At 38.8% G+C, this 25,227-nt stretch overlaps 1 protein-coding gene across 2 annotated transcripts in view; it reads right to left on the reverse strand.

Annotated features, from left to right (window-relative positions):
- The window catches only part of APBA2 (amyloid beta precursor protein binding family A member 2), an 82,237-nt gene that overhangs the window by 18,633 nt on the left and 38,377 nt on the right, over positions 1-25,227 (reverse strand). For both annotated transcript variants that reach the window (XM_050978586.1, XM_050978585.1), the window contains exons 4-7: positions 14,354-15,359; positions 7,301-7,381; positions 6,083-6,119; positions 1,284-1,429 (exon numbers count right to left, since the gene is read on the reverse strand). In XM_050978586.1, the coding sequence (XP_050834543.1) occupies positions 1,284-1,429; positions 6,083-6,119; positions 7,301-7,381; positions 14,354-15,322 (1,233 nt within the window). In that variant the 5' untranslated portion in view covers positions 15,323-15,359. The remainder of the gene's footprint in view (positions 1-1,283; positions 1,430-6,082; positions 6,120-7,300; positions 7,382-14,353; positions 15,360-25,227) is intronic.

A 25,227-nucleotide genomic window follows, 5' to 3' on the forward strand; every position in this document is an offset into this window, starting at 1 on the left:
TGTGGGAAGTCAGGGAAACTTTGACTGTGAATCCAGACTGCTGAAAATTAAAAAACTGGGAGCAGTGGGGGAATGATGTTCAAGAGAGAAAGATTTGTTTATACCTTGTGCAGTTCTCAAGCATAATTGGATTTCATGGCATTGTGCACATTCACAATTGATTATAAAAGAATTGGTACCAAAGTGTTGTCTGTTATCAGCTGCTCCCAACACTTATCCTGCCAAATTTACAGCAATCAAAAATGGCAGCACACGCCTCTTAAACCCAAGGTTTTGTCTCCATGTTGATCACACATCTACATGTGACTGTTGAACAAAACACAGCTCAAGCCCCCTGCCATGACACTCTAAAGCAGTCAGGTACCCCTGACTGATTGGGGTTGGTATTAATACATTCAACAGTTTTTAGGGAGCTAATTGCAATCAACAATTACTTACTGTAGCTTGAGATATCACAATATGCTAAATAGAAACAGAAAGGTTTGGAAAGTTTAAAGAAGTGGACCTTTCTTGCTTTCCACTTCTTTGTAAATGCTAAATCAATCATCAGTCATGACAATCTCTTGATTGAAGGCCTTTCCAAAAGAGGCCTTTCCAAACTTGTTTTCTTCAAAACCATACAAATTTTAGCAATTAAATATTTCATTGACTACGCACATACTTTTTCTCCTAGCATTGAAATCTGCCTTTAACAGTGTGTTTATTCAGATGAGATATTTACAGCAGAGGTAAAATAACTTCTGAAATAAAAATCTACTACTTAGAGTTCTAACCAAAATACTATTTTTTTTACACAGCTCTATGAAGCAATCTATGATACATTATTTACAAAGAAATTGTTCGCTGTAAATAACACCAAATCCAAACACAATAGCAAGGAATCTTCTTGTCCTAAAAAAGTAATAATATAAGTAATAATATTGAGACTAATTTTCTCAATTTGTATTAAGTAAAGGAAGTAATAGCAGAAGAGTAAAACCACAGTCAAACAAATGCCCCAGTGCTTTGCCACTGGAATATTTTCTAATTGCAATCTGCAATTTGTCTCTCATACTTGGATTTTTTAAACAGCTTCCAAAGAATTTTGAATAGACTCCAGAATAATTTCTATTCTGCTGTATGAATTTTTACAGCAAGCACTGTAAACTAATGGTATTTATAATACTGATCTGTACTTACCTAACTGCACCTCAGGAGAGGTTTGAGGCTGCAGATCCTGCAGCATTGAAGGATGAGCTGTTAAAGGATCAGAGAGTATTCCAGAGCCCAGGAAGATGCCCTACCTTGACACGGCTCACTGCCTCCTGGGCCTGCATCATGCGGATGTTTTTGGAAGGGTTGCGCTCGGACAGCAGCTGGGTGGAGCCCAGGTAATTGGCTGCAAAGATGATTCCATCAATGAGGTCCTCAGGTTCACAAGGCCCTGGAACTGACAGGAAGCATTTATGGTTACTGCCTTCCTAAGGAGTGGGGAGATGAGAAATTGAATAAAGGATATTGAGGCTTGAACAACCTTTCTAATACTGGGACTGTGCTCACCATCCTCTGTATTCAGTTGTTAAGCTTTACATCCAGCCTGATTAGACTGACAGTAAGGAGCAGTCCATTCCAGAGTTTGGCTGAAATCTCTTGATACTGAACATTTTTTATTCCTCTACAGTTTTATAAAAGAAATGTACTTTGAGCTAGATCCACTTGATGACCTTCTAATGCATTTTTTTTAAAGTATAAAAATCTTGTGTGAGGAGAAAAATGACACTGAAGGGGAATGTTAATTTTAAAAAAGGCTTATTATTTGGTGTTCAATTTATAAGTCAATGTGGAAGATTATTATGTGGAAAGAATATATGATATGCTATGCTGATTAAATGTACTGAAATAGTGGTTTACAAATACATCTTTTAGTGAGCTTTCCTATCCTTAGTGTTCCCATTCTAATTTAGCAAAAGTCTTCCAACAGAATACAAACATGATTAAAAGGAGTGACTTTCCTCTTTAGGCAGTGTTGCTGACACTTATTCATCCCTGCAGATCTCAAATCCACCTGCCAGAAAAAACCCACAGTCTTTGTGATTCAGGACTCAAGGTATATAAACATGTAGAGATATATTTACAGCAGTCCTGTACTCTTCAGAGACCTGACATTAACTAACAATGCTCATACAAATTGGAGGTATTTGGTTTGCTATCAAACACCATTGTTTTATTCTTCATTATATACCACAGAACACATGTGATTTAGTTCACATCTGTACAAATCCAGTAATGGTTTAGATTTTTATTATAACTCAGAATAGAATTCTGTGGAATTTAAAAATTTTTGAAGTATTGGGAAAACATAAAAAAAAATCTTAATCTCCACTAGAAGTATGAAAACCCTCAAAGAAATCCTTGAGAAGCCAGTAATTTAGAAGTCACTGAAACTCTTCATAAAGGCCAAGTCTTTCAATAGCTCAAAAAACAATCCTTGTCTTGCAGCCTTAATTCACTAAATGAAATCAAAGGAAATGAAAATTCCACAAGAACTCTGTTCCTGTGTCACTGCTTCTGTTTGCTTACATCTCTGTACCATGACATTTTTCAGCAGATGGATGGTGTATTTTGTATGCTGCCTCTTCTGATGGTGTTATTCATTTGTCTTTTCAGGTCTAGAACTTAGTCTCATACATCTGTACTTCTTCCAGCATGCAACAAAATACTCATGTTGCATGATATTGACATCTTGTTTCAAGGGCAGCAGAGAGGGAAATTAATTAAGGACGTGAATTTAATGTTAAGCAAAACCTCATTAGATACCTGCATCAACACGCTCACTCAAAATTAAAGTAGCTTTAATTTTGTTTTCTTTCATTCACTTCGGGCTAAGTAAATGAGGCTAAATTGAATCAAGATTGCTTTAACTCTGAAATAGGCTTACCCACATGTTTAAATCAGTTTAAGTAAACTCCCTTAGTAGGTAATTTAGATTAATTTTCTTGAAATGTTTGTGTCTGAAGACAAGTAAAACTGCAATTCTTTGTGCAAATTCTCATACAATCATTACTCCATCGAGCAAAATGCCCAGGATATCTTTGGGGTCTGTGCAACCTATGGATGCCACAAAGGAAAAAAACATTTATTCTCATGCTGTTTGTGACAGCAATGGATGTTTTTAACTAATTTGTATGAAAAAAATCTTGAGCATGGAAATAATCTAGGGTGTTAAGCAATTTTATAATCATAATGTTATTTATCTGGATTTCTTAAAGACTGGGGCTTTTTTGGTTGGATGTCATTGGTTGTCTTTTCAGAGCTTTAAAAAATGATGTTTTGCAGAATCTTTATACAAGCAACAATCAGCTACATCATGTATAAATCAGCAGCATGCAGAAAATGCTTACAGCAATAGATAATAGAGGGAAAAAAAAGACATGTTGGGCAGAAAACATTTCCAACATACATTTCCCATCATGAAGGCAATGTAAACAAATGTCAGGTAAAACAAGTCATCTCTTGGAAGGATGGAATGGTGCTGAAAATTGCCAGGGTTAAATTAGGTCACCTGGGTGTTTTCTTCCCTTATCTCTGTCTGCTTTAAATAATGCAAAAATGCAGACTTGGCTGAGGTCCCAGCTCATCAGAGCACTTAAGCATGCCCTTGACTGCAAGTGTGTGCACAGGCTTACTGATGAGGAAGGGAAGAAGAAACAGGTTTCAAATGTGAAGGTCAGTTTGATGTGAGCAAAGATTGGAATTTTACGTTAAATATTGGTGCTTAAACATTAGATAACTATTTCTGAAAAATTTAACTGCAAATTTCTGCACTTGTCAAGGCAATAGAGATTACTTGGTTTTCTGCTGATCTGCTAATGTAACAAGTATAAAGATATTTCTAGACTAAATAGACTATGTCCAAACATTTTAAAATTAATGTTTGTATTCATAAAATAAGAAAAAAGAAAACTCAACAAAAAGAATCAATAATTAGCATAACTGAATTCATTAAACTGTTAGAAATGCATTTTTACATCTACCTTATATCATAAAAGTGAAAGATTCAGACAGTATTTAGAGACTGCATTCTGAGCACAGAAGTTCAGTTTCCTGCTGAACTATCAGAAGTCACTGAGACCTTGGAATATGTGGCACTGCAGCAGATTTTTCTTAAGGAGTAAATGGACACAGGGCATAAGTCACCTTCCAGAATGTCTATTTACTACTTCCATATTCTGGCTTCTTTACTTCATCATGCTTGTTACTGTATAAGAGAATAAGATTTATGGTGATAGGACAGAGTGCAGAAAAGCCAGAACCACTGAACACAGAACTAATTACTCCTACAAGCATGTAGTGCTGGTACTAGTACTAAAATAATTCTAACAGTAAAGGACATGTAGATATGATAGATTAAAAAATATTTTTTATGTTCACATGGCATATGAAAAATATTATGTATCAATAGAAATATAGATATAGCTACTGTAGTTAAGGAGTCATGCTGAAAGTGCTTTAAAACTGAATAGGAATATAACCAGAAAATGGCTGTGGTATTGCTGTCAAAGCTCAGGGAACAACAGCAGTGTTAGCTGCCAGAATCTTTTCTTGTGTGCAGAAGGGTCCTGTACTTTTTAGTACTCTACATACAAATTAATAATAAAAACTGTGTTTTTCCTCTGAGTTCAGAGAGCAGTCATGTAAGCTATCATAAGCTCCTAGTGAGCCATGTATTTATTTGTATTAGACAATGCTATATAATACCTGCAATAGAAAAAGCCTAATAGACAGCTTATCCTCACATGCTGTGCCACTACAGAAAAAATCAGAGCAAGCAAAATGATTGAACTAAAAAAAGGTATTGTATTATATTATGTAAAGGGTATCCTGACCCCTTTCCAGCAGAGTAGTGAGCTGACTGGTATGTAAAGAAAAAGACATAACCTTTTTATCCCAGTAAAATTAAAATGTGCAGTTGTATCTGCAGCACCGTGAGGGGGGAATTGTCTCGGCTGCTTTAAAGCTCTGTGCATGCTGGCCTTGCTTTGTGCCTGTCCACTGTGCAATCAGCAGATGCTTATTACAAAGCATCAGCTTCCTTTCTTGTCTCTGCCACTCTTGGGGAATGTGTTTAAATGTACCTCCATGTAGGGCCTGTTAGCCAGTACATGCCAAGTGTTCCATGTAATATCCCTCAGATGTCAACCTGAAGGGACAATCTTTGAACTTTCCATTTGTTACAGTTCCTTAAGTAAATTACTGAAACAGAAAATGCTTGTCAAGATGGTGAGATCAGGGAATAAAAGAAAAATGTGTTGGATATCCTAATATTATTCTAAATTGTATTAAGTTTTCCCTGAGTTGAGAATGGAACTTAATTAGAAATGAAGTTTTTCACAATCTTTTAAGGCTTCTATTGTGTGTGTTCATGGCAGATCTGAGTGATCAGATTCTTGAAAATGTCCTACTGTCTTTCCTCACTTTACAGTGTAGCCATTTTCTTTGCAGGAAGAGCTGGGTGCATTTTCCCTATGAAAGGTTCTTCAGCTGTCTGTGAATCAGAGAATGGTAATGCTTTTCAGTACAATCCTCTTTTATTTCTGTCCACCTGCTTGTGCTAATAAATTGACTTATTTTTCTTCAAACAGAATACATCTAATAGCACTGCAGAAGAAACATGGGGAAGCTGTGCTCTCCTGAACAGAGGTTGGATTAGCACTGTTTGGTCAGTTTGGGAGAACCTTTCCATGCATGCTGACAGCTGATGTTCCCAGAGTTCAATAATGGGCCCTAAAGAACACCGTGCTCTTACACATTCATAAACCTCCTGTGGGGCCCACTGTTACACCCTTTTTAACATCTTCCAGATTTGTAGCCATTATTCATTTTAACCTGAAACTTACTGGGAGCTCTACCTGCTCCTCCTTTTTTATCACCACTAGGCTCCCATTGCCAAAAGGAGGGTGCAAATGTTAAATACTCCCATACTTAAACTTCTCAGCTGTGTTCTCTTGGGTTTGACCGGTTTTTAGAACTGTGATCTTTTATATATAATAAAGTACTTGCTTCCACTTCATCCTACTTTAATTCTGGATGATGTCAAACTTACCATCAACAAAACTTGGAAAGGAAGACACTTTCTTTGTCTGTTGAGAAATAAAAATGGTATAGCTGTAACAAAATAACTTTCACACAATGAAGTAAATTGTTATTATATTTAAACAGCTGACTACTGTCCCATAGGCACTGCTTAGCCCACTGAACACATTACATCACAGTCATTAACCCAACCTGTTACACAGTGCTTCTTGTACTTAGGAGTCCCAAAGTATTTTAAAGTCCCACCAAACAAAAAAAATAAGGGATGCAGGGGGAAGACCATGAAAATGGCCTAGGAAATCTGATGTCAAATGAACAATACAAACCAGCAATTCCCAATACAATCAGTTGCCTATTAGATCACATTGCCTATTAGTGATATCCCAAATTTCCAATCAAGAACATTTAACAATGTTTTACAAAGCAAGATTCTGGGCCAGTGAATGAAAATAACTGTCCCTGACTGCTCAGTACATAGAATTACACTTAATCTTAGCAGGGGCCATAAGAGTGCTCTTCTTAGGCTACTGTCCCTAGAACAGATAAAGTCCTTCCATTCTTTGTCTTTTGCCAGCCTCCTCAGTTGTTCCCATTTCCAGGAAAGAGGCTGATTTCTCCATTATGGGAAAAGGCTTTAGAAATATGCCTCTTCATTAATATAACAGGCTACAGGCTAAATATGTTATGGTTTTGAGATAAGAGACTTCTGCTTTTAAGTCTCAATTTCATTTCATTTTGTCTAGCCCCAAGCACAACTCATTCTGCATTCTCAGATATCTCCTTTGCTCCAGTCTTCAGTGACAAGAGCAGGTCTGTCTATCACTGTGTCTCTTCACAGCTGACTAAGCCAGGACTGACACTGGGAGGGGCGGGGGAGGAATGGAAACAGAACACAATTTCTTTTGGATGCCACTTTTGCACTCCAATAACCCAAAAAGAGAACTTCTGAAGTGTTCTCCCTACTCTGCATGTCATCAGAAAAATTTAGGCTTGAGTACATGCCATAGACAGTTACATAAAATGAATGAGGCAGCAAAAATTCATGAGTATAGTTCAAAGCCTTTTCAGAGTAGGCAGCTATGGTATTTATTGTCAGTGCAGGAAAAGAAAGGGAGCTTAGGTTTGTGTGTGAGAGAGGGGGAAGGCTGACAGCGTGAGGGCTGCTTTCCCTGCTGGAAGCCTGGCTGCAGGAAGCCAGGCAGCACAACTGGCAGCCCCAGGTACCTACCTCGGGGGGATTGTTATTGTCAGCTGGGCCATTGAGGTCTGAACGCTGCTGCTTCCTGGGCTGCTCTAAACCATTGCACATCTGCAGGAAAAAAGAAAGGATTTCACATCCATTACTTATCTGAAGTTATTATGTACAATCAATATTCATTACCGGCACCAAAATATTATATTGTGACATAGCAGTTGGAATTTCCTACTGTAATTTAGCAAATATCAGTTTCACATAAAAATGTTAAGCTGCTTAATTATAATAAAGTATCTACTTTGATGTAAATAATAGCACATTTCAATTATCATTAAGTAGCAGTTACAGTACTGATTTAAATATAAATTACTTTATGTCAGTGCAAATTTTTCATGTGAAATTAAGTCAAATGCTATCATGTCCAAATAAATCAGAAAGCAAAGTCAGAATTTTTTAGTGTGTTTATTCTCAGTATTGTACAAAATCAAAACAGCCCTAATGGGCATCTCAGATCTGAAAAACAGAATTCTAGCACTGAATGTAGGATTTGTAGGATCCTATGTTTGTGGCAAAGGAGATGCTTTGTGGCATCTCCTTCCTCATGGGCCAAGCAAATCTACCATGCTGGCAGTACAACCTCAGGATTCAGAAGAAATAAGGAAGAGAAAATATGAAATCATACACAAAGAAAACAGTAGGAATTTTAAACTACAGAACACTCCTTTTTTCCTGTTCCAGTAGTCTCAGGGGCAGAATTTTTTTTCCAGACCTGACCCAAGTCACACAACACCAGCACCCAGCATGGAGAGTGCCCATGTCCTCTAAGTACTGAGAAAGGGAAGTTCTCATGGCTCAGGTTTTCAGTGTTACAAACCTGAAAAAGCAAGGTGATTTCTGGAACAAATTTTTATGGTTTAGGATATTTCATTTCCCCTTTTTTCTTAGTTTCCCTATAATGTATAAAAATAGGGCCAAAATGCCTCTTCCATTGTACAGCTTCAGAAATAAAAACTTGTATGAACAATTGTGCAAATGGAAACCACCAGGGATTATTTGAAAGGGTCAGCCTGAATGTTAAGAGGGAATGTAACTCCTTGGCTTCTGACCTCTAAACATAAGTAACAAGTCTTTATGTTCACCTCTAGACAAATGATTCCCTATGACTAATATTTAATCAGAAGAACAAAATATGCTAATGAAGCAGGCACATTAGACCTCAGTAGTGACAACTGTCAGGTAAGACAACACACACAAAGCAAAGATTCACCCAAGTAGTAAGCAGGACTTTAAGAAAGAAATGACTATGATCACAGGAAAAAAGGTCAGACTTCACACTCTTCTCTCACAAAGACTCCATTCCTTATGTGTTAGTTTAGTGGTGGTGCTAGTACACGTCAGGAGTAAAGAGAAAAAAAATTCTGATGAGTAATTCCAAGTAAACAAGTCGAGTTTGGGAGGAGCCAGAGTAGGTTGAGAGATTTAAGCATTCCACTAAATTATTTCAATACTCTATCAAATGTCAGTAGACATTAAAATAATTTCCAATTTATTTTTACCGTGTCAAAGAACCTTTTTTTTTTTCTTTTGTCCTTGCATATACTTAAAATTGAGAACCAGCCATGATGAGTTTCAGAGAAAAAGCTCTGCTGAATTCTTAGGGAGATGTAATTAGGAGCACATGCTGCCTTCTGATTTAAACTTCCTGAGAAGGCTTTGTCACTTATGCATCTTTAGGCAGCAGGCATTGATTTTGCTGTCAACTGGTGTCAGGAGCTGACTGCTAAAACTCTGTGACTTGGCCAATTAGTGCAGAGAAACTGGTTCTGTTTGAGACTCTTTGGATTGTTTAGCACTTTCAGTAAGCACTTGGTAAGTTGGGAACTGTCACTTGGTAACAGATATTTATTAGTCCTGCCCCACAGCTGCCTAGAACACACAGGAGAATGCAGAAACCTTCTTTGATACTCTTCATTTACACCCATTTGTGTTTCCTACAAACTGTTCTCAAATGCATCCCATAATACACAGACTGACTTCCAGCAAGACATTCCCAAGATACACATTTTTAGACTGCCTGTCATCTTAGTTTCTTCACACTGTTCTAAAGGTGAAATCTTTTACAGACAAAAGACTCCTGGATTTGGACTCTGCAGCAGCAGAGCACTGTCCCCATGCTGAGAGAAGGAAATAAATATTTGTGTCAATACTGAGCTCTACCAGCACAGGCAAGGGAAACACAGTAGCAGCATTGATGTGTGCAAAGCTTTTGGAGGGAGGAAAAGAGATGAAATATAATGGCTTTGCTAAATTGTTTTTCACAGATTTTTGTAGGGATCTGTAGTCTATCTCTGGATTTCCATGTTGAAGAAGTAGAGGGACACAGCATATATGAAAGTTGTGCAAGCAGACTGACAGTGCAGGAGCTCATGGTGCCCCTACTAGGGCAGTTTGTGTAAACATATTGGGTTAGGTCTCAAAGGTATGCCAGTGTTATGAAAGAAGGACTGAGAAATGAGAAGCAGTAGGATTCAGTGTCACAGGCAGCATCACTGAAAAGCAGACTTTCCTCTGAGGTCCTCTGTTGTGTTTGCAGGGAATGTCCTGACAAAGGCAGGAATGATGTATTTGACTTCATGTTCTCAGCAGGCTAATTTATTATTTTGCAATACTGTATTGTATTAAAGAATACTATACTAAACTATAAAAAAGGATATTTACTGAATGCTAAAAAGATAATAATGAGAACTCATGACTCTTTCTAGAGTCTCAACACAGCTTGGCCCTGATTGCCTTAAGAGTTAAAACAACTCACACCAGAATCCAATGAAACAATCACCTGTGGGTAAACAATCTCCAAACACATTCCACACAGGAGAAGCAAAAGAGATAAAAACTGTTTTCCTTTTCTCCAAGGCTTCTTAGCTTTCCAAGAGAAAGATCCTGAGTGAATGCCACAGTCCTCCTTTGTAAAGGAGACAAATCCCATGGTAAATTCCTGTTTCTTCAGAAGGTTAGTGGTGGGGTAGGTGTTGTTGCTGTGAAAAACATTTTCTTTTATTGTTGGCAAATAGGGTTTGTTTGAATAAGGTAGGAGAGGGCACATTCTCAGGATTCTCACATTCCAGGTTTCCCTCAGACTTGTCTAGTGCTCATCATCCCCTTTAGAGCTTCCCTAGAAGTATTTACAAATAAAGGCTAATCAAGCCAAGCTCATATATACCTGAAGTTTTGAAGCCTGAGCACTTGTATTTAAGATAGGAAACTGGCCCACACAGAAAGTCAAACAAGATGCTTACTTTGTTTTTCCTTCTCTGTAAATTGTCAGGTATTTCTTACAAAGTGACTGTTTTCTGGGGCAAACCCAGCAATAGGAACCTTTAAAATCACATTTGTTTACTTGTTATTTAGCAAATGTCCTGCAAACAGAATGTTAGCACATATCATGAGCTAAGAATTAATAGCTGTGTATTTTGATGGAATGGAAATGTAAATAAGCAGTAATTCTACCTATGTGAGGCAGGAAAGGAGAGGAACAGAAGCATGGAAAAGCTAAGGATAGCATACTATGTGCATAATACAACAAATGCTCCTTCCTGCTTGCTTATTGTTTACAAAAACTGACATACACCTAGTATATCTTGATTTAACCCAGAAGCATTTAAATCCACATTTATTTAAAGATAACTGAGGCAAAAAAGTGCTCTATATGCAGTATGTGTGCCTCTAGCATCCCTTTCAGCATGATATTTTGTACTGTGAGATGCACACATAATAACAGATCTTTTAGCAAGGTGACAAAACCAAGGCTCTTCTATGCAGCTTCTCTGCAAACAGTAAGTTTAGCATGCAAATGCTTGCAAATAGCCTTGGGTTTTTTCCCTTCACTATGGAAGAAATTGAATTATTGTGGTTGGTTTAAATATTGTAGTTAAAATTATGGCAATCTTGGTTTCACAAATGAGACACAGGTTCATTTAGGCAGTACTTTAATTCCATTCATCCCTTTGACATTTCATAGTAAATATAAATAAATATGTCATAGTAAATATTAAAATAATTGAATGCCCCTGAAGAAAAACAAAATCCTCTGCACTTTATCTAAATTCTTTGAGATCAAGTGTTAATCTAAACATCCAGCCACACCTTGTGCTAAGGACTTTTAAGGAGCTACTAAGAAAAAAACTTGGGGATATAGAGGGATAATGAGATGATTGGCTCTCACAATTAAGAGATGACTATTGTGTGAATATTAGGGGAAGCTTTATTGATGTATAGTTATGTTATTATAGTTTAGATATCCTCTGTTCTCCCCATAGATCCCTTTTCCCCCTCTGTATTGTTGCCATCAGACAGGCTGGGTTGTCTGGGTCAGGTAGAAAGAAGGGGTGCACCTGTCCCTTCTTTGGGGCACTTGGGAATGGCAAAGATTGCTGCTAAGGGGGTGTGGCTTGACAACACCTGATCTCCAGGTTTGCAAAGCAATCTCCACTGATAAACAGCAAAGAGGAGCTGACTGACAGACTTTGGGAGGGGCCAGGGCTGGCTGATGTAACCCCAGGGTATAAAAGACTGAGTGTCCATCTTGGAGATGCATTTGCCATGTGGTAGGTCACTTTGAAGGTAGGTCCCAGCATTGCAAGTTTTCCTTATTTAGCCTTTTTATTTAGATTTAATAAACCTTTTAAAAATTTTAAAGTGAACAGTTGTCTCTCCCAGGCAGAAATGGGTACTCAACTCTTATGCTCTCACCATGAGCCTGATTTGTGGGTAAAGCTGAGAATGATTATCTACAGTGGGTGAGAACATAGCAAGGTCAGACCAGTCTTGTCATGACACACACATCCAAGTAATGCTTGGCAAAGGTTATTGAACTTGTTTTTTATTCTTTCTTTTATCCCTGAAGGCTTAGGGTGGGTAGAGGTCCAATTACTTCATGTGTCCATTTGTGAACCTCTGTATCTCTGTAAGAAATACCACTTCATAGCTTTCTGCCTAGGAGGCTTGTGCTCTTCCCTTAAGTGAAGTGCCCACAGCAGCTGTGCCTTGTTTTTCTTAAAAATGAAATGCATGCCTTGACACCCAGTTTGTTTAGCCTGATCTGGAGTAGATACCTGGACTGCTGTATCTCTAATTTCCTGTCTCCATGGTTGAAGGAATGAAACTCTGTGTACTGTCCAGTGCTCTCTATCCATTCAGACAGGAGTTTGTGGTTGCTATTAAAAGTGGTGGTATAAGCTCAGGGGCTTCATCCAGCCTGGGGTTAGCTATCACAGCAGTACTTCCCTCCTTATTAAATAAGATGATTGCATTGGTCCAAGACTGACAGAAAATAACAAAGCTCAGACAGGCAGTTCAGAAATATTTAGGTACTTTTGGTTTTGTTCAGATGGGGCGGTTAAATCAATAGCCAGGTGTTACACAACCCTCAACTGTTAGCAATCTATTAAGAATGACAAAGGTACAACACAGTTCAGCTCAGCTTTTGATAAATAAACTTCAAAACAGCAAAAAGCTGTTGAAATAAAGTCTATTTGGAATATTGTCTTGAACGGGCAAGCCTTCAGTGGAGGGGGAAAACCCAACAATTACTTAGTCAAGCACTGAGGGATTCTTTCTTGTTCAGGAACTTTTGTTCTGCAAATATTTTGAGAACTTGCAAGGAACAGCACTCCCAGTAGCAGCTGCTGGGAGAAAGGAAGGCCATCACTAAGTCTAGAACATGCTACCTCAGCCTCTGTGCTCCCAGCCAACACCTAGTAGCTGTTCAAACCATTCAACACCAGCAGGCTTATTCACTAAGGGACTTTTATGCTGGCAGTAGGGCACTGAATATAGTAAGTTGCACAATTTGGTTATAATTATACTTCTGGAAATAGAATGTAGTAATGAATATTAAAAACTTGCTGCAGATATGGAAAATCTGAAAATATCCCCCTAAGACTTTTTTTTGTTCACAATTATAATGAAGGTCGACCTGTTTCATCAGCATATACTTAAGCATTTGATTTCCTTTTACTGTTTTTCAGAGGAATTAATGTATTTTAATGGAATCACCTAGACTAAAATGTTTAACTGTGGGGCACTTAATTATAGAAAATCCTATTTACAGAGTTGATAAAGCTGAAAGAGGAAACTTATGCATGTGAAGTTTAATAAAGCATTTAAATTAAAGATAAGGCAAAATAATTCATTTATCCTTAGTAGTTTGTTATCCAAGCACATGTTATGTTTTACCTCTTTCAGGTAGCTCTGTTCATTGCAGAAGATTACTAATATTCAACTGCATATAATTTTAGAGATGCAAAGTCAGGGCTTTAAAATGGCATAAGGGAATGAGGTATATCTCTCTAAGAAGCAACCATGTTCAATTTGAAACATCAGGGAAAAAAGTCACCCCTCTTCTCCTTTAGAAAAGCTTGAGCTTCATTCTTAGACTCTTTTTCTGGCACTCAGCATTAGAACAAGAAAAGATCATGCACAGTTTAAATTAACTTCTACATCATTCTTGTGATAAAACTGCTTAACAGCATTTGTGGTAGGAGTAAAGCTCTTATTTCTTCCTCCTTGTCAAGGTCAAGATATGTCCAGCTAGTAAAAAAACCCACAGCAATATGCAGGCACTTCTTGAAGGTTTTTTAACATATACAGTATCTATATTTGATATACATCCTATCAAAACCAGAAAATTATCAACCACTAAGGCAATGGTACAAGAGACATTAATGGAAAAAAAAATTCAACTATTTCACTGCTGACCCCAGTGTTAAGTTTCTCCAGACTGTCACTGCAGAATGAAAATAGTGTAAAGAAACTGGTTTTGCCCCATGTAACTGGAATACCTTTGTTTCAATTGTCTCTTCTCTGTGCAAAACCTCTCTGCTAGATCTCTACATATGCTGATTACATTTAGCACCTCTTTCTAAACACACAATGTGATTATGTGAATGCAGTTACAGTAAAATTTAAAATACTGCTAATACATTTACATATTAATAGATATAAAAATATTGCTAATTTTGTTTGGAATAACTAATGTAACTCTTGCATAATGCCTCTGACAGTCTGGTTAAAAAAAGCACCTCATACCTGCTCCTGTGGCCACTTCTGTCTGTCCTCTGGAGATCTTGACTTTGCTTTAAAACCTCGATGCACATCTCCACTGTGCTTAGAGGCAGATGGGATATTCAGTGATTTTGGCCTCCCCTCATGCCTGTTAGCACTGTGAACAGCTTCTCCCTTTGAACAAGTCTCTTTGTAGTCATGTGCCATGTTTTCAGTCCCAGTGTGCTCTGGACTCATTTCTGTTGTACTGTTAATACTGCTCATGCTCATACTCATTTTGATTTCTGCTACAATCTGGTCAATGTCCTCTTCCTGCTCTTCCAGCTCTGCATCCTCTTTCCTAGAATGGTATGGTGACATTCCCTGTGAATTTCCATTAGCCTCTGCTGGGTAATAGTCCGGATAGTCACCTTCACTTTGACAGTACTGTATGTTTTCTTCTTGGTCTTGGATCTCCAAAGATGATGCTTCATCCTCCAAAATCTGAATGCCATTATCTTGACCTTCCTGCCACTCTTGCCTGTCCATCACCTCATTTTCATCTTGGTGCTGAATTTTGCCTTCAGCCCATTCTTCTACAGCTTCCTGACATTCATCTGTTTCAACCTGGTGTTCCTCATGGGGAGCATACTCCTCCCCATTGCAGTCCATTCCTTCCAGGTAACTGTCATCCTCTGGACAGTATCTGATGTAGTATGTGATCCCCTCCTCTTCTTCTGGCAAGCCTTCATCGTAGTCCTCCTCCTCTGAGGTGTTGTTTACATAGTCAGAGCTGGAGTCCCCATCTCCACTATGGTCATTGCACTCATGTTCCACAGGGGTAGGACTACCTGCTCTGACAGTTGCAAGTTCTGCCTCCTTGGCAGCATAATCTTCAATGGGAAGGTCACTTTCTTCGTTTTCAGGCTCCCTGTTGTGAGATGAAGTCGGGCAAGCTCTGGCTCTGTGATCCAGCATGCTGGCTGCAGTGCTTTGATGTTTCCTGTTTGCCATAGCCAGCTCCTTACATGACAATCATTTCCAGCAATTACTGCAGAGGAGATAGAAAAACACACACTCAGGAAAAGGTCATCAGCAGAGAACAGTGATGTTAATAGGAAGCAAACTGATAGATTCATTTGGTAAAAAGCCTGTGTTTGTAGATACTTGACCAAATTCAGACAGCTAACTTTTAAAATGCTTATGCTATGGAACCATGAAATCAAAGTAATAAGTTGCACTCTGAAAGGAACAGATAAAGAGAAGGTTCTACATTTGTGCTAAATGTATTCTAGTGTAGGCTCTCTTCTGTCAATTTGACAGAGAATTAATCCTGAACCTTGAAATTAGTTTTCAATTTCTCTTTCTTGCCAGTGAGGGGTCATGCTTTGATCACTATGCAGTAAATGGGACCTCTTTTGAATTTTCAGCTTAGGCATTTCTTTAATGTGCACTGAAAACAAACATTTAGAATCTGACCTGCTCTTACCAAAACTAAAGGGAAATAGTTCTACTAACTTGGCAGTCACATAGTGCACTAAAAGATAATGTATTGGTATTAAAAGTGTTCTTTTAAAAAAAGCACTTGCTGGTTCTTTAGCCCTTTCTATCTGGATGCCATGAAGTATCTCCAATTGTTAAATCAAATATTGCTTTTAGAATAGATTATTTCAGTTGGAAGGGACCCACCACAATCACCCAGAGCTGCCCAAGTTAAAGCATGCTTTAAGGCCCTCATCCCAATGCCTCTTAAAACACTGACAGGCTTGGGCAGTGACTGCCTCTGGAGGCCTGTTCTGGCATCTGACCATGCTCTTGGTAAAGAAATGGTTCCTAGTGTCCAGTCTGAATCCAGACTGTCATGATACAGCTTTGAACCATTCCCAAGCATCTCATCACTGGATACCTTCTCTGGGGAGGAGTTCAGCAACTCCCTGCCCATTTCCCTTCTGGAAGATGCTGTAGAGGGCAATGGGCACCTCAGCCTCCTTTCTACAAATCAGACAAGCCCAAAACCCTTTGCCATGCCTCAAAGGACACTTCCTTCTAGCCCTTTCACCAGCTCTGCTGCACTTTGTGTGCACATCCAAGGACCTTCCCATCTTTCTTAAAAGATGGGGTCCAGAAGTGCACACAGCACCCAGGTGAGGCTGTGTCAGTGCTCAGGCCAGTCCTGTGCAGCAGGACAATCCTCTTTTCTGACCAGCTGCTCACAGCATTTGGCAGAGCCCAGGACGTGATTTGCTCTCTGGGCTGCCAGAGCACTTTGCTGAGTGCTGAACTGCTGTCAGCCAGCATCCCAGAGCAGAACCTGGCATTTAGACCTAAATTAATCCTGGCCCAATGCTCCAATCTATCCACATCCCTCTGTTTTTTCAGAGTCTAAGCTATATTCCAGGTAAAATGCACATATACAGTAAAACCTCACTAATTCTTCCTGCTAAACACTTGTGCTACTTTAAATTACATTTTTTAATCTAAATACTGGATTCTAAATAAGCAGGGATTATATGAACTATATGAAAAATAGGTAAAGAAAATAGCTAATTCTAGACAGCCTTGACAAGTGTGGTCTGCTGCATGATTTGGAAGTGGGAAATAATCTACTTTTAGTATATGAGTTTCTCTGAACTTCATTGTTGCATCCTTGTGATGAACTTGACCTGTGCAGTTACTTCATTGGCCTGAAGTGAGCTCAGGCTCCTCACCTGCACCACTCAACTGCAAGAACATTTTGATTTAACCAATGTCCAAAGGCTTGGGCAATAAAACTAGCATGGAGCTAGATGATTAGAGGAGCTATATAGGGAGAAATTTCTTAGGCATTATAAACTTAGAAAATAAATCCTGTCACTGTAACCTAGACCCATACAGAACTGTAGAACTTTTGATACCACAAGAAAAGTCACAATCCTCAGTTTGTGAGAAATCCAGGGATCTGATGTATCTATAGATTATGGCAAAGATATCATGTGGCAAATCTATCCCTGAAACATGGGTTCTGGATTCTGAGATACACAGCAGAGATGATGTTAGTCACAGGAGGAGGTATGAATGTAACCCACCATATGGAGCTGTTTTTGTTATTATCTTGCAGAATTAGTCCTGACAGAATAAAGCTTTACATTAAATAGTGTATCTGAAGAGAAGTTTTAAAGAAGCTCATTGAAGGAAAAACTCTCACTACTGGAAGAACTAGCATACTTGCAAGATTTTCTCAATGCAATCTGTATGTCCACTATCCCTCTAATAATAATGGTACTTTTTTACATTGGAGTCAGTTATAAGAAATCCAGAACACCAAGGCGTGTAAATTAGACTCAGACTAACCCCACTAGCTCTTACTGCAAACTAAGGATGTTTCTATACGGTGACTGCAGTATAAACAAAATTTATTGGATTAAAATAGTAGTTAATATTACCACTTAATCTAAGTAGTAATAGTTATCTAAGCCACAACACTGTAAAGCTCTGTATAGGCTGCAAAAAACTGCCCACAGGCAAGAAAAATTGCTTGTATGACTATTTCAGGCATGAGTACACTACACAAGCGTGTCCAAAATGAGTTAAGTTGGAGTGCTATAATAATTTTGAATGGCACTGCAAGAAAACTACAGATACCTCATCCGATTCAACCATATTTTTTTTCAACAACAGAACAAATTAAGTGCCTCTTATTGAAAGAAAAGTTCTCATCTGCAATGGCCTAAACCTTCTAGTGGAAATATTATCCATATTAAATAACACTTAAATATTTACAGTGCAGTTGACCCTGCACATAAGTCACAACAGTGTGGCTGAAGATACAGAAACACAGAGCCTGAAACAAGCACAGTTTGAAACCCATGACTCAGATTTTCCTAAAGCATATGGAGATGAGAACCCTTTTTTTAGCCAGTATAATGGAGTTTTTCCACCCACATATAAGGCTCTTTATTTGGTATCCAGCCCTAAAACTGCCATAAGTGGTATCTCTGCAGTGATAAATTCCAGTGGTGGGTGCTCAAAGGTGTTGCTTTCCTGCAGGAAAATCCAGTGCATTGTAGATGTTCTAGAACACATTGCAAGAAGCCACCTGAATGTGATCTGAGAGCAAAAGGCAGGGCAGGAGCCTGGGGAGGGAGGGGTGGCTGATGAGTGGAGCTCCATCAGCTGAGGGGAATGCCAGTGTGAGGGCTCTCAGCTGGGCACTGCAGTCCTGCCCCACAGGGGCCTGGCAATGTGCAGCATCTGCACTGGGTGGGAAGAACTTTAAAAAATCGTGGCAGACTGGAAATTTTTTAGAGCATAGGTGGTAAGAAATAGAGAAAATAATTCCTCTCAAGCGTGTCTAGCACTGGTAAGAAATAGAGAAAATAATTCCTCTCAAGCATGTCTAGCACTGATATAGTGGGACATGGGAAATGGGTTTTCAGTTAATTCAGCCTGAGTGATGATTGAGGACAGTGCTTTACCCCTGTATGCTGGAACTGAGGCAAAATAAGCTGGATTTTGGGTGAGAGGCAATGCTGATCTTAATGCTATGGAAACTGAAGTTACAAAGCAATTTCTGCACAGTAATTACAATTCTAGTTGGCCTCCTTTGCAATCTTCTCAGGCACTACTCTTAAGGTAACAAAGTACTGAAATAAAAAGGCAGAATTTATTATTTTCAGCCCATGAATTTCAGACTGAATGTGCGCTGATTACAGCATCTTCAAGTACAAAATGTAACTACTTCAACTGTACCAACACATCAGAATTACTGAGCTGAGTTTTCAAACACTAGTCTGAGGACTGCTCTTTATGGAGCTGCACATACATTGCTGTCAAGGAAACACACAGCTGTATTTTAACTCAAATATTAGAACAGCCAGGGCGGCCTTGCTTTCTTCCCCTCTATCAAAATATCTCTCAAGCTTCCTAGCAAAATGCTTTAGTCACAGATTAGGTCTAGCATAACCTGAATATTTTAAGCTGTTTCATGTCAAACAGCAGCATTCCTTAGGGTCACAGGTCTGAACTCTTCTGTCTTCTCACCTAAAGAGACATTCATCTTCCAGATTTTAAATGTACAAAGCCAGAATTTTGACTTTTTTTTTTTTCTTTTAGAAATGCAATAGATACAAAATTTCTACTTTTTCTACAAAATTTCAGACTGCTACAGAAAGCCTTTGGAGTCCCTGATTGCATGGATTAGCACTTTAGCTGATATTCACATCAGTTACTGTAACCTTCTAACATCATGGGTATCTCTAAAACAATTAGAAATTGGAGAAAATACTGGACTTCTATCTTATATTGCTCAGTGTTGAAGAGAGGAGTAATGATTTGCTGGATCCAGAGGCACTTTATCTGTAAAGGCTCCAATTGAGCCTACAGATCATTTTCTCTGCTTGGTGTAAGACTCCCTCCTACTCCTTGTATCTCACCTCCCTCCTTGATAGCAGGGAGTTAGGTCAAACTTCTGCATCACTCCAAGCACAGTTTTCCATTTCTGGCTGCAGTTGGGATGAAGTGTTCCTGGGAACATGGATCAGTGCTGGATCCCTGTTTACCTTCCTTGGGATTCAGTAATTTTATCTTGCTCAGACAATCAAACCCTGACTTCAGTTGTACAGTGCATCACTAAATTTCCATCAGTGTTGACAGGATCAGTTACACAGGGTTCTCAGTAAAGATGCTTTTCTTTCCATAATGGTTTTACTTTATTTTTCTTAATTTTCCCTGGCTCAGCTGAATGTTGAAAGGGAAATCAATCTCCAGGAAACACATACTGCATTTCCATGTGAGAATAAAAAGGAGTATGCATAGGGGAACCAATTTCTTCTGCTCCCAGAAACAGAACTGCTGGGTTACAGCTGGAATTTATTCTAATCAGTGCTCATTATACTCATTAGCTTTCTCCTGAGTTTGCTGCACCTAATCCAAAGCAGCTGTAGTGAGGGGTTTATCAACATTAACACTTCTAGATCTTTTCACCTGTGTAGAAAGATCTCTTTCCTGTCTTTCCAGTAAAAGAGGCCAATTAAATTAGCTTTAAAAATGGGCAGTGGTGCACAATTACAAACATAGTGAAATACCCAGTATCAAACTGCTGGCAGTAGTTAAAGAACTGCATTGCATCTATACTTGATTCACAAACTGAATAGCATTTCAGTGGGAAAAAAACAAGTTATTTACATTTAACATGCACAGTGATTTGAGGTTCTTTTGGCAAAGTATACTTTTGCATGCTTATTTACAGCCAAATGATTTTTGAGCCCTGCTGTTCCAACTTAGAGGCGAACCTAAGAATTTTACTGGCCTGAATTTGATATATTCACTTTATTTTGCAAGGCCTCTTTCCTGTGCCTTCTCCTCCCCAGGTTTGTTTTTCCATCTACTCCTCAGTCTTTCTCCCACACTTCAGATATCTGCACCTTTTGTCAGTTTTGACTAAATTGATGCTCTAGTTTTGCTTCCCTGGAGTTGTTCAATGCCTCCTATTTTCTGCAGATATCCTCTGCCATCTCACTGCTATTAAACTGGTTCTACTCTTTATAAGTCATGTTCAGATGTAAGTTATAAGCACTGCCACACAATTTACTGCCAGGCAAGATCATAGCACGTACAGCCCACAGCCCTGCTCCTCTCTGCTGAGCTGTGCTGTGGATGCACTGCTGACTGAAGCTATTCCATATGTTAGCCCTTTACATTCATCATCCAGAAATGCTGCAAAAAAGAAAAAAAACAACACCCAACCCTCTTAACACAGACATATGTTTAGATCTGCTACATTCATCTACTTCTCAGTACATCTGTAACTGAGATAACAGTATTTTTCAACAGAACTGCATCAGAAAATTCATTATTGCAGGGCTTTATGCTAATTATACCAGTCTCTTCTCCAATAAAGATAAGTGGAAAAGAATCTAACTTCAATTCATTCAAAACAATTTTTAATATTAAACTAAAAGTATTTCTCAGTAGGCTTTCATTACAGAAGACTTAATAGGCTCCCATCTGCTAAGTTGGTCCAGAGGAATTATGACTGATCCTAGACTGGGAACTGGAATTTTTAATAAGCTGATAACAGAACATGAGCCTGCTGTGACTGTGTCAGATTCTGTAGTCTTTTGATTCCCCAAGGCCAAACTGGATGAACTTCATTTTTCAGTGGTGCTGGCTCTCCAGACCATGAGAATGGATTATGCAGAGCTCCAGAAGCAGAGTGCAGGGTGACTGCCAGCTCCTCTAAAAGCAGGGGGAGCTGGGACCCCAACTCTCACAGGAGCCCTAATCCAGCAGTGTCAGTGACAGCAGACTGAGCATGTGCCATGGGATTTTGGAAGAGCACAGTCTCTAACAAAGGGAAGGGAGGAGGGGACACAGCGCAGGAGGCAGGGGCATGCTGGTCCCCCTTGCACAGAGTGAGTCTGGGTAACACTGACCTCCTAGGGACAGAAAGAGTCCAACAAGGAGGACTACCACAACGTGATTAAATTAGGGTCATGTTGTGGCACTCCCAGTGCCATCTCAATGTCACTGAAGTTGTCTCAGGCTGGCACAGCCTGCCAAGGAATTTATCAGCCAGGCCTGTTAAAAATGTCTATTCCTTTTCTCTGAGACTTTTGAATTTAAAACAAAAACACTCTATAAACACCAACTCATTGTTTCAGAGAGGGGGAAGGCCTAGGACAGAAATTTCCATTATTAGGGCTTAATCAAACTAGTCCTTTATGTGCAGGAAGTTAGATCTGCCTGGCAGTGAACGCCTCCAAACACAGCCATATGCATGCATATCTCTTCCTCAGTGCAAGCTCAGCACTCAGCAAGTTCTCTTCATGGTTTAGTCAGACAGAATAATCCTTTTCTAGCCCAAGAAGCAAGGACAGTGTTGCAGCTTTGGGCTCAAAAAGTGTGAACAACAGCAAATTGAGGAGAGCAATCTGGGAGAATGGGACTTTATAACCTGAAGCTGTAATTGGACAATTAACCCCAATATGGAAATGGACCAAAACTCATAAAAGTGTGAAAACTTGTAACTCAGGGTCCATCTGGGGTAGAGCCACAGCTGAGTTCTTCTACTGCCCAAGGTGCATCCTTTAAAGGCCTTTTAAAAAAATCCCTACTTGATTCCTTTAATATTGTCTGGCTTCTGTTCCAGGCAGCCTCTTTAGGCATCAATACCACCTGCCTCTGATTTTTTTAAAGGCACAGTTGGTGTAGGCTAGGAGGAAAAACAGCTAAAGACAATTCTAGATTTAGTGCTACTGTTTCAGGCCTTCAATTAATCATCTGAATATTATTTTAATATGCTTAACATAATTGAAATAGAGACTTAGAAAACAGCAAGAGATTTGCATGAGAAGCAGAGCAAGAATGATTCTTAAAGAAGTGAGGGAAATGTGTGGGGGAAGTGAAAACGAGCAGCACCTAAAAATAGATGGCATTAAAATACATGCCTTTGCAGTTATCTCAAGAGTAGCCACTAGGGCCTTCCTGTGTAGCTAAGACCAAAAAAAAATTCTTTTATCATTCTCTGCTTCCTCTAATGTGTCCACTGTGAATCTGAGGTAGCCACAAAAAAAAAAAAAAAAATCACTGAATAGGCAAAATATTATGTCTATTATTAATCATCATTATGGTGAATTTATTAGTTTAACAACTGACAGCAGACTGAGAAATAAAGTTGTGAGATAGCAAATGCTCATTTCTGTATCTTAGGATTGTTTCATTTGCAGTTTTGCAGAAATTCTGCCCAAAGCTGCAATGCCTGAAGTGAATTAGATACTGCAAATACACATCCCTGTATCCACAGGCAATGCTCTTAAAATGGAGCAGCCTGTCCTGGGTACTACTGAGCTATGACAAGGTATTGTCAGTGTGCAGGGTGCATTCTCAGTAGAACATGAACTGTGAGTGCACTGGAGACAGGAACAGCATCCAGCCAGCCATACCTAAGGCACCTCTCCTCACCCTGAAACCACCAACAAACGAGAGATGGCATGCAATGGAATTTCTGTTAAACCACAGCAACATGAACAATTACATTTGGGATGTGTGATCTCACTCTCCTCACCTGAGAGTGAGATCTTTGCAATTACTTTTCTGTGGGTTTGAAAATCTTCCTTTTTGTGCTAGTCACCAGGTGACTTCAAGGGGTTTTTGAGATTATTTAACTATTTTTCCTATTTTTAAAAGCTTTTACATTCTGAATTATGTTATTGCATATCTTTTCATGGTATATAGTATTTTTTTCAGTTTGGTTTAATCTAATAAGCTCTTAAAATTCAATAAGTGCCTTGTAAAAGCCATCCTAAAAATGCTCTATAACTGGCACCCACCAATATAAATTAAAAGCAGAACAGACAAAGAAATGCTAAAGACAGTGGCACTATGGCACTGCAGAGATGGTATTCTTTAGCATATATCCCAGCTGAGTATAGCTTTTATAGTTAAAAAGATTAGCTATTTCCTGCAGCAGAAATAAAAATGTGTAATCACATATTTAATTGTCATGTATTGTTGATGTGGCTTAATCATCCTTTAGGGTTTAATTTCCCAGCTCAAAGAGTGATACTAAACCTGTGGTGCTGCATCCATACAGATGGGAGAGTTAGGACTAATACCAGTGCTAAGCCTGCTACAGAGGAAAAGCCACCCAAACCAGAACCTTATTTTAAGGCTCCTTAAACAGGGGGAAGCACAGAAGCAGGATATTTGTATTCAGCAGAATAAGATGAGACTCCAAAATTAAGGCAATGAAATTTTATGGCTTATTCTTGTGACTGCTCTGCTCCAAGAGATCAGTTTCAACTAATGAAAAAGTACCCCTCAAGCACACAAAGTTCCAGTGATAGCTGTGCAGAGGCATCAACTTTGAATTTCATTCCATAATAGACACAAATTTTAGTATTTCCTAATTTACTGAGAATAAGGGAAAAGTATAGAATGCACAGGAATAAGGGAAAGAGATAGAGGAGTAAGAGTCTAACAGTGAGGACTAAAAAGTATATTTTAACATTATCATGCATAATGAATATATGCCATTCAATTAAAACACATTCAGCCACTCTGGAGACAATCTGCAATCCATCCAGAGCTCTGGTGGAATTTTCAGTCTGTCTTAGAATGGATTACACCAAGTTTTCCAATGCTTTGCAGAGTAAGTTTCTGCTGACTATGGAAGCTACCCTGAAGTCTGGTGTTCTTTCCTTCTCTTGCTAATTTGTATGCTTCTTGGCATCTTGCAATTTCCTGGGTAAGGCTTTTATCTCAGTAACAAGGCTGGTTTCTATACTGACTTGCACTAGATGATAACAGATCCCTCTAAGCATAACATGAGGCAGTGCTGCTGTAACAGTGGGGAGCCATGTGGCTGGAATTCAGCAGTGGAGCAGACACCAAAGCTGGGGGCAGCTGTGTGAAATTTCCTGAGGTCTCAATTGTACATAACCACATTAGCACAACCTGGCCTTGCACAACTGACATGCAAAATCATCGCCTACTGCGAGTTCTCCTAGTCTAACTAGCATTTTTCTGGTCAAAATGCTCATAAAACCCAGCCAACTGAAATAAATTTCCTTCTTATCTCTATTTACTGGTATACTTTGGAAAAGATTATTCACTGGGAAACCACTAAAGAAAATCTTATGCATTTGGCCTCTAATGTCAATTTAAATACTACTTTAGGAATAAAACTGATTCTATCTAAAATGCCAATATATGTAATTACTCCTTTTTGTCTACAATAATTCATTGTTTTGAAATGGATTGAACAATGATTGTAAAGTGTATTTTGCAGTCAGAAGTGTTGTATGAGGGTCAGACAAAATCTACTTTTTCTGGACTATGGAAAAAATACTATCTGCCATGGCAAATTCCTAAAAGAGCCTTTTAAGCCATCAAATCTGTACAGTGATGGGTGCCTTGGGGGTGTAAGTGAAAGGTGAGGC

Source organism: Serinus canaria, chromosome 10, assembly GCF_022539315.1.
Source record: "Serinus canaria isolate serCan28SL12 chromosome 10, serCan2020, whole genome shotgun sequence".
NCBI classification, from domain to species: Eukaryota; Metazoa; Chordata; class Aves; order Passeriformes; family Fringillidae; genus Serinus; species Serinus canaria.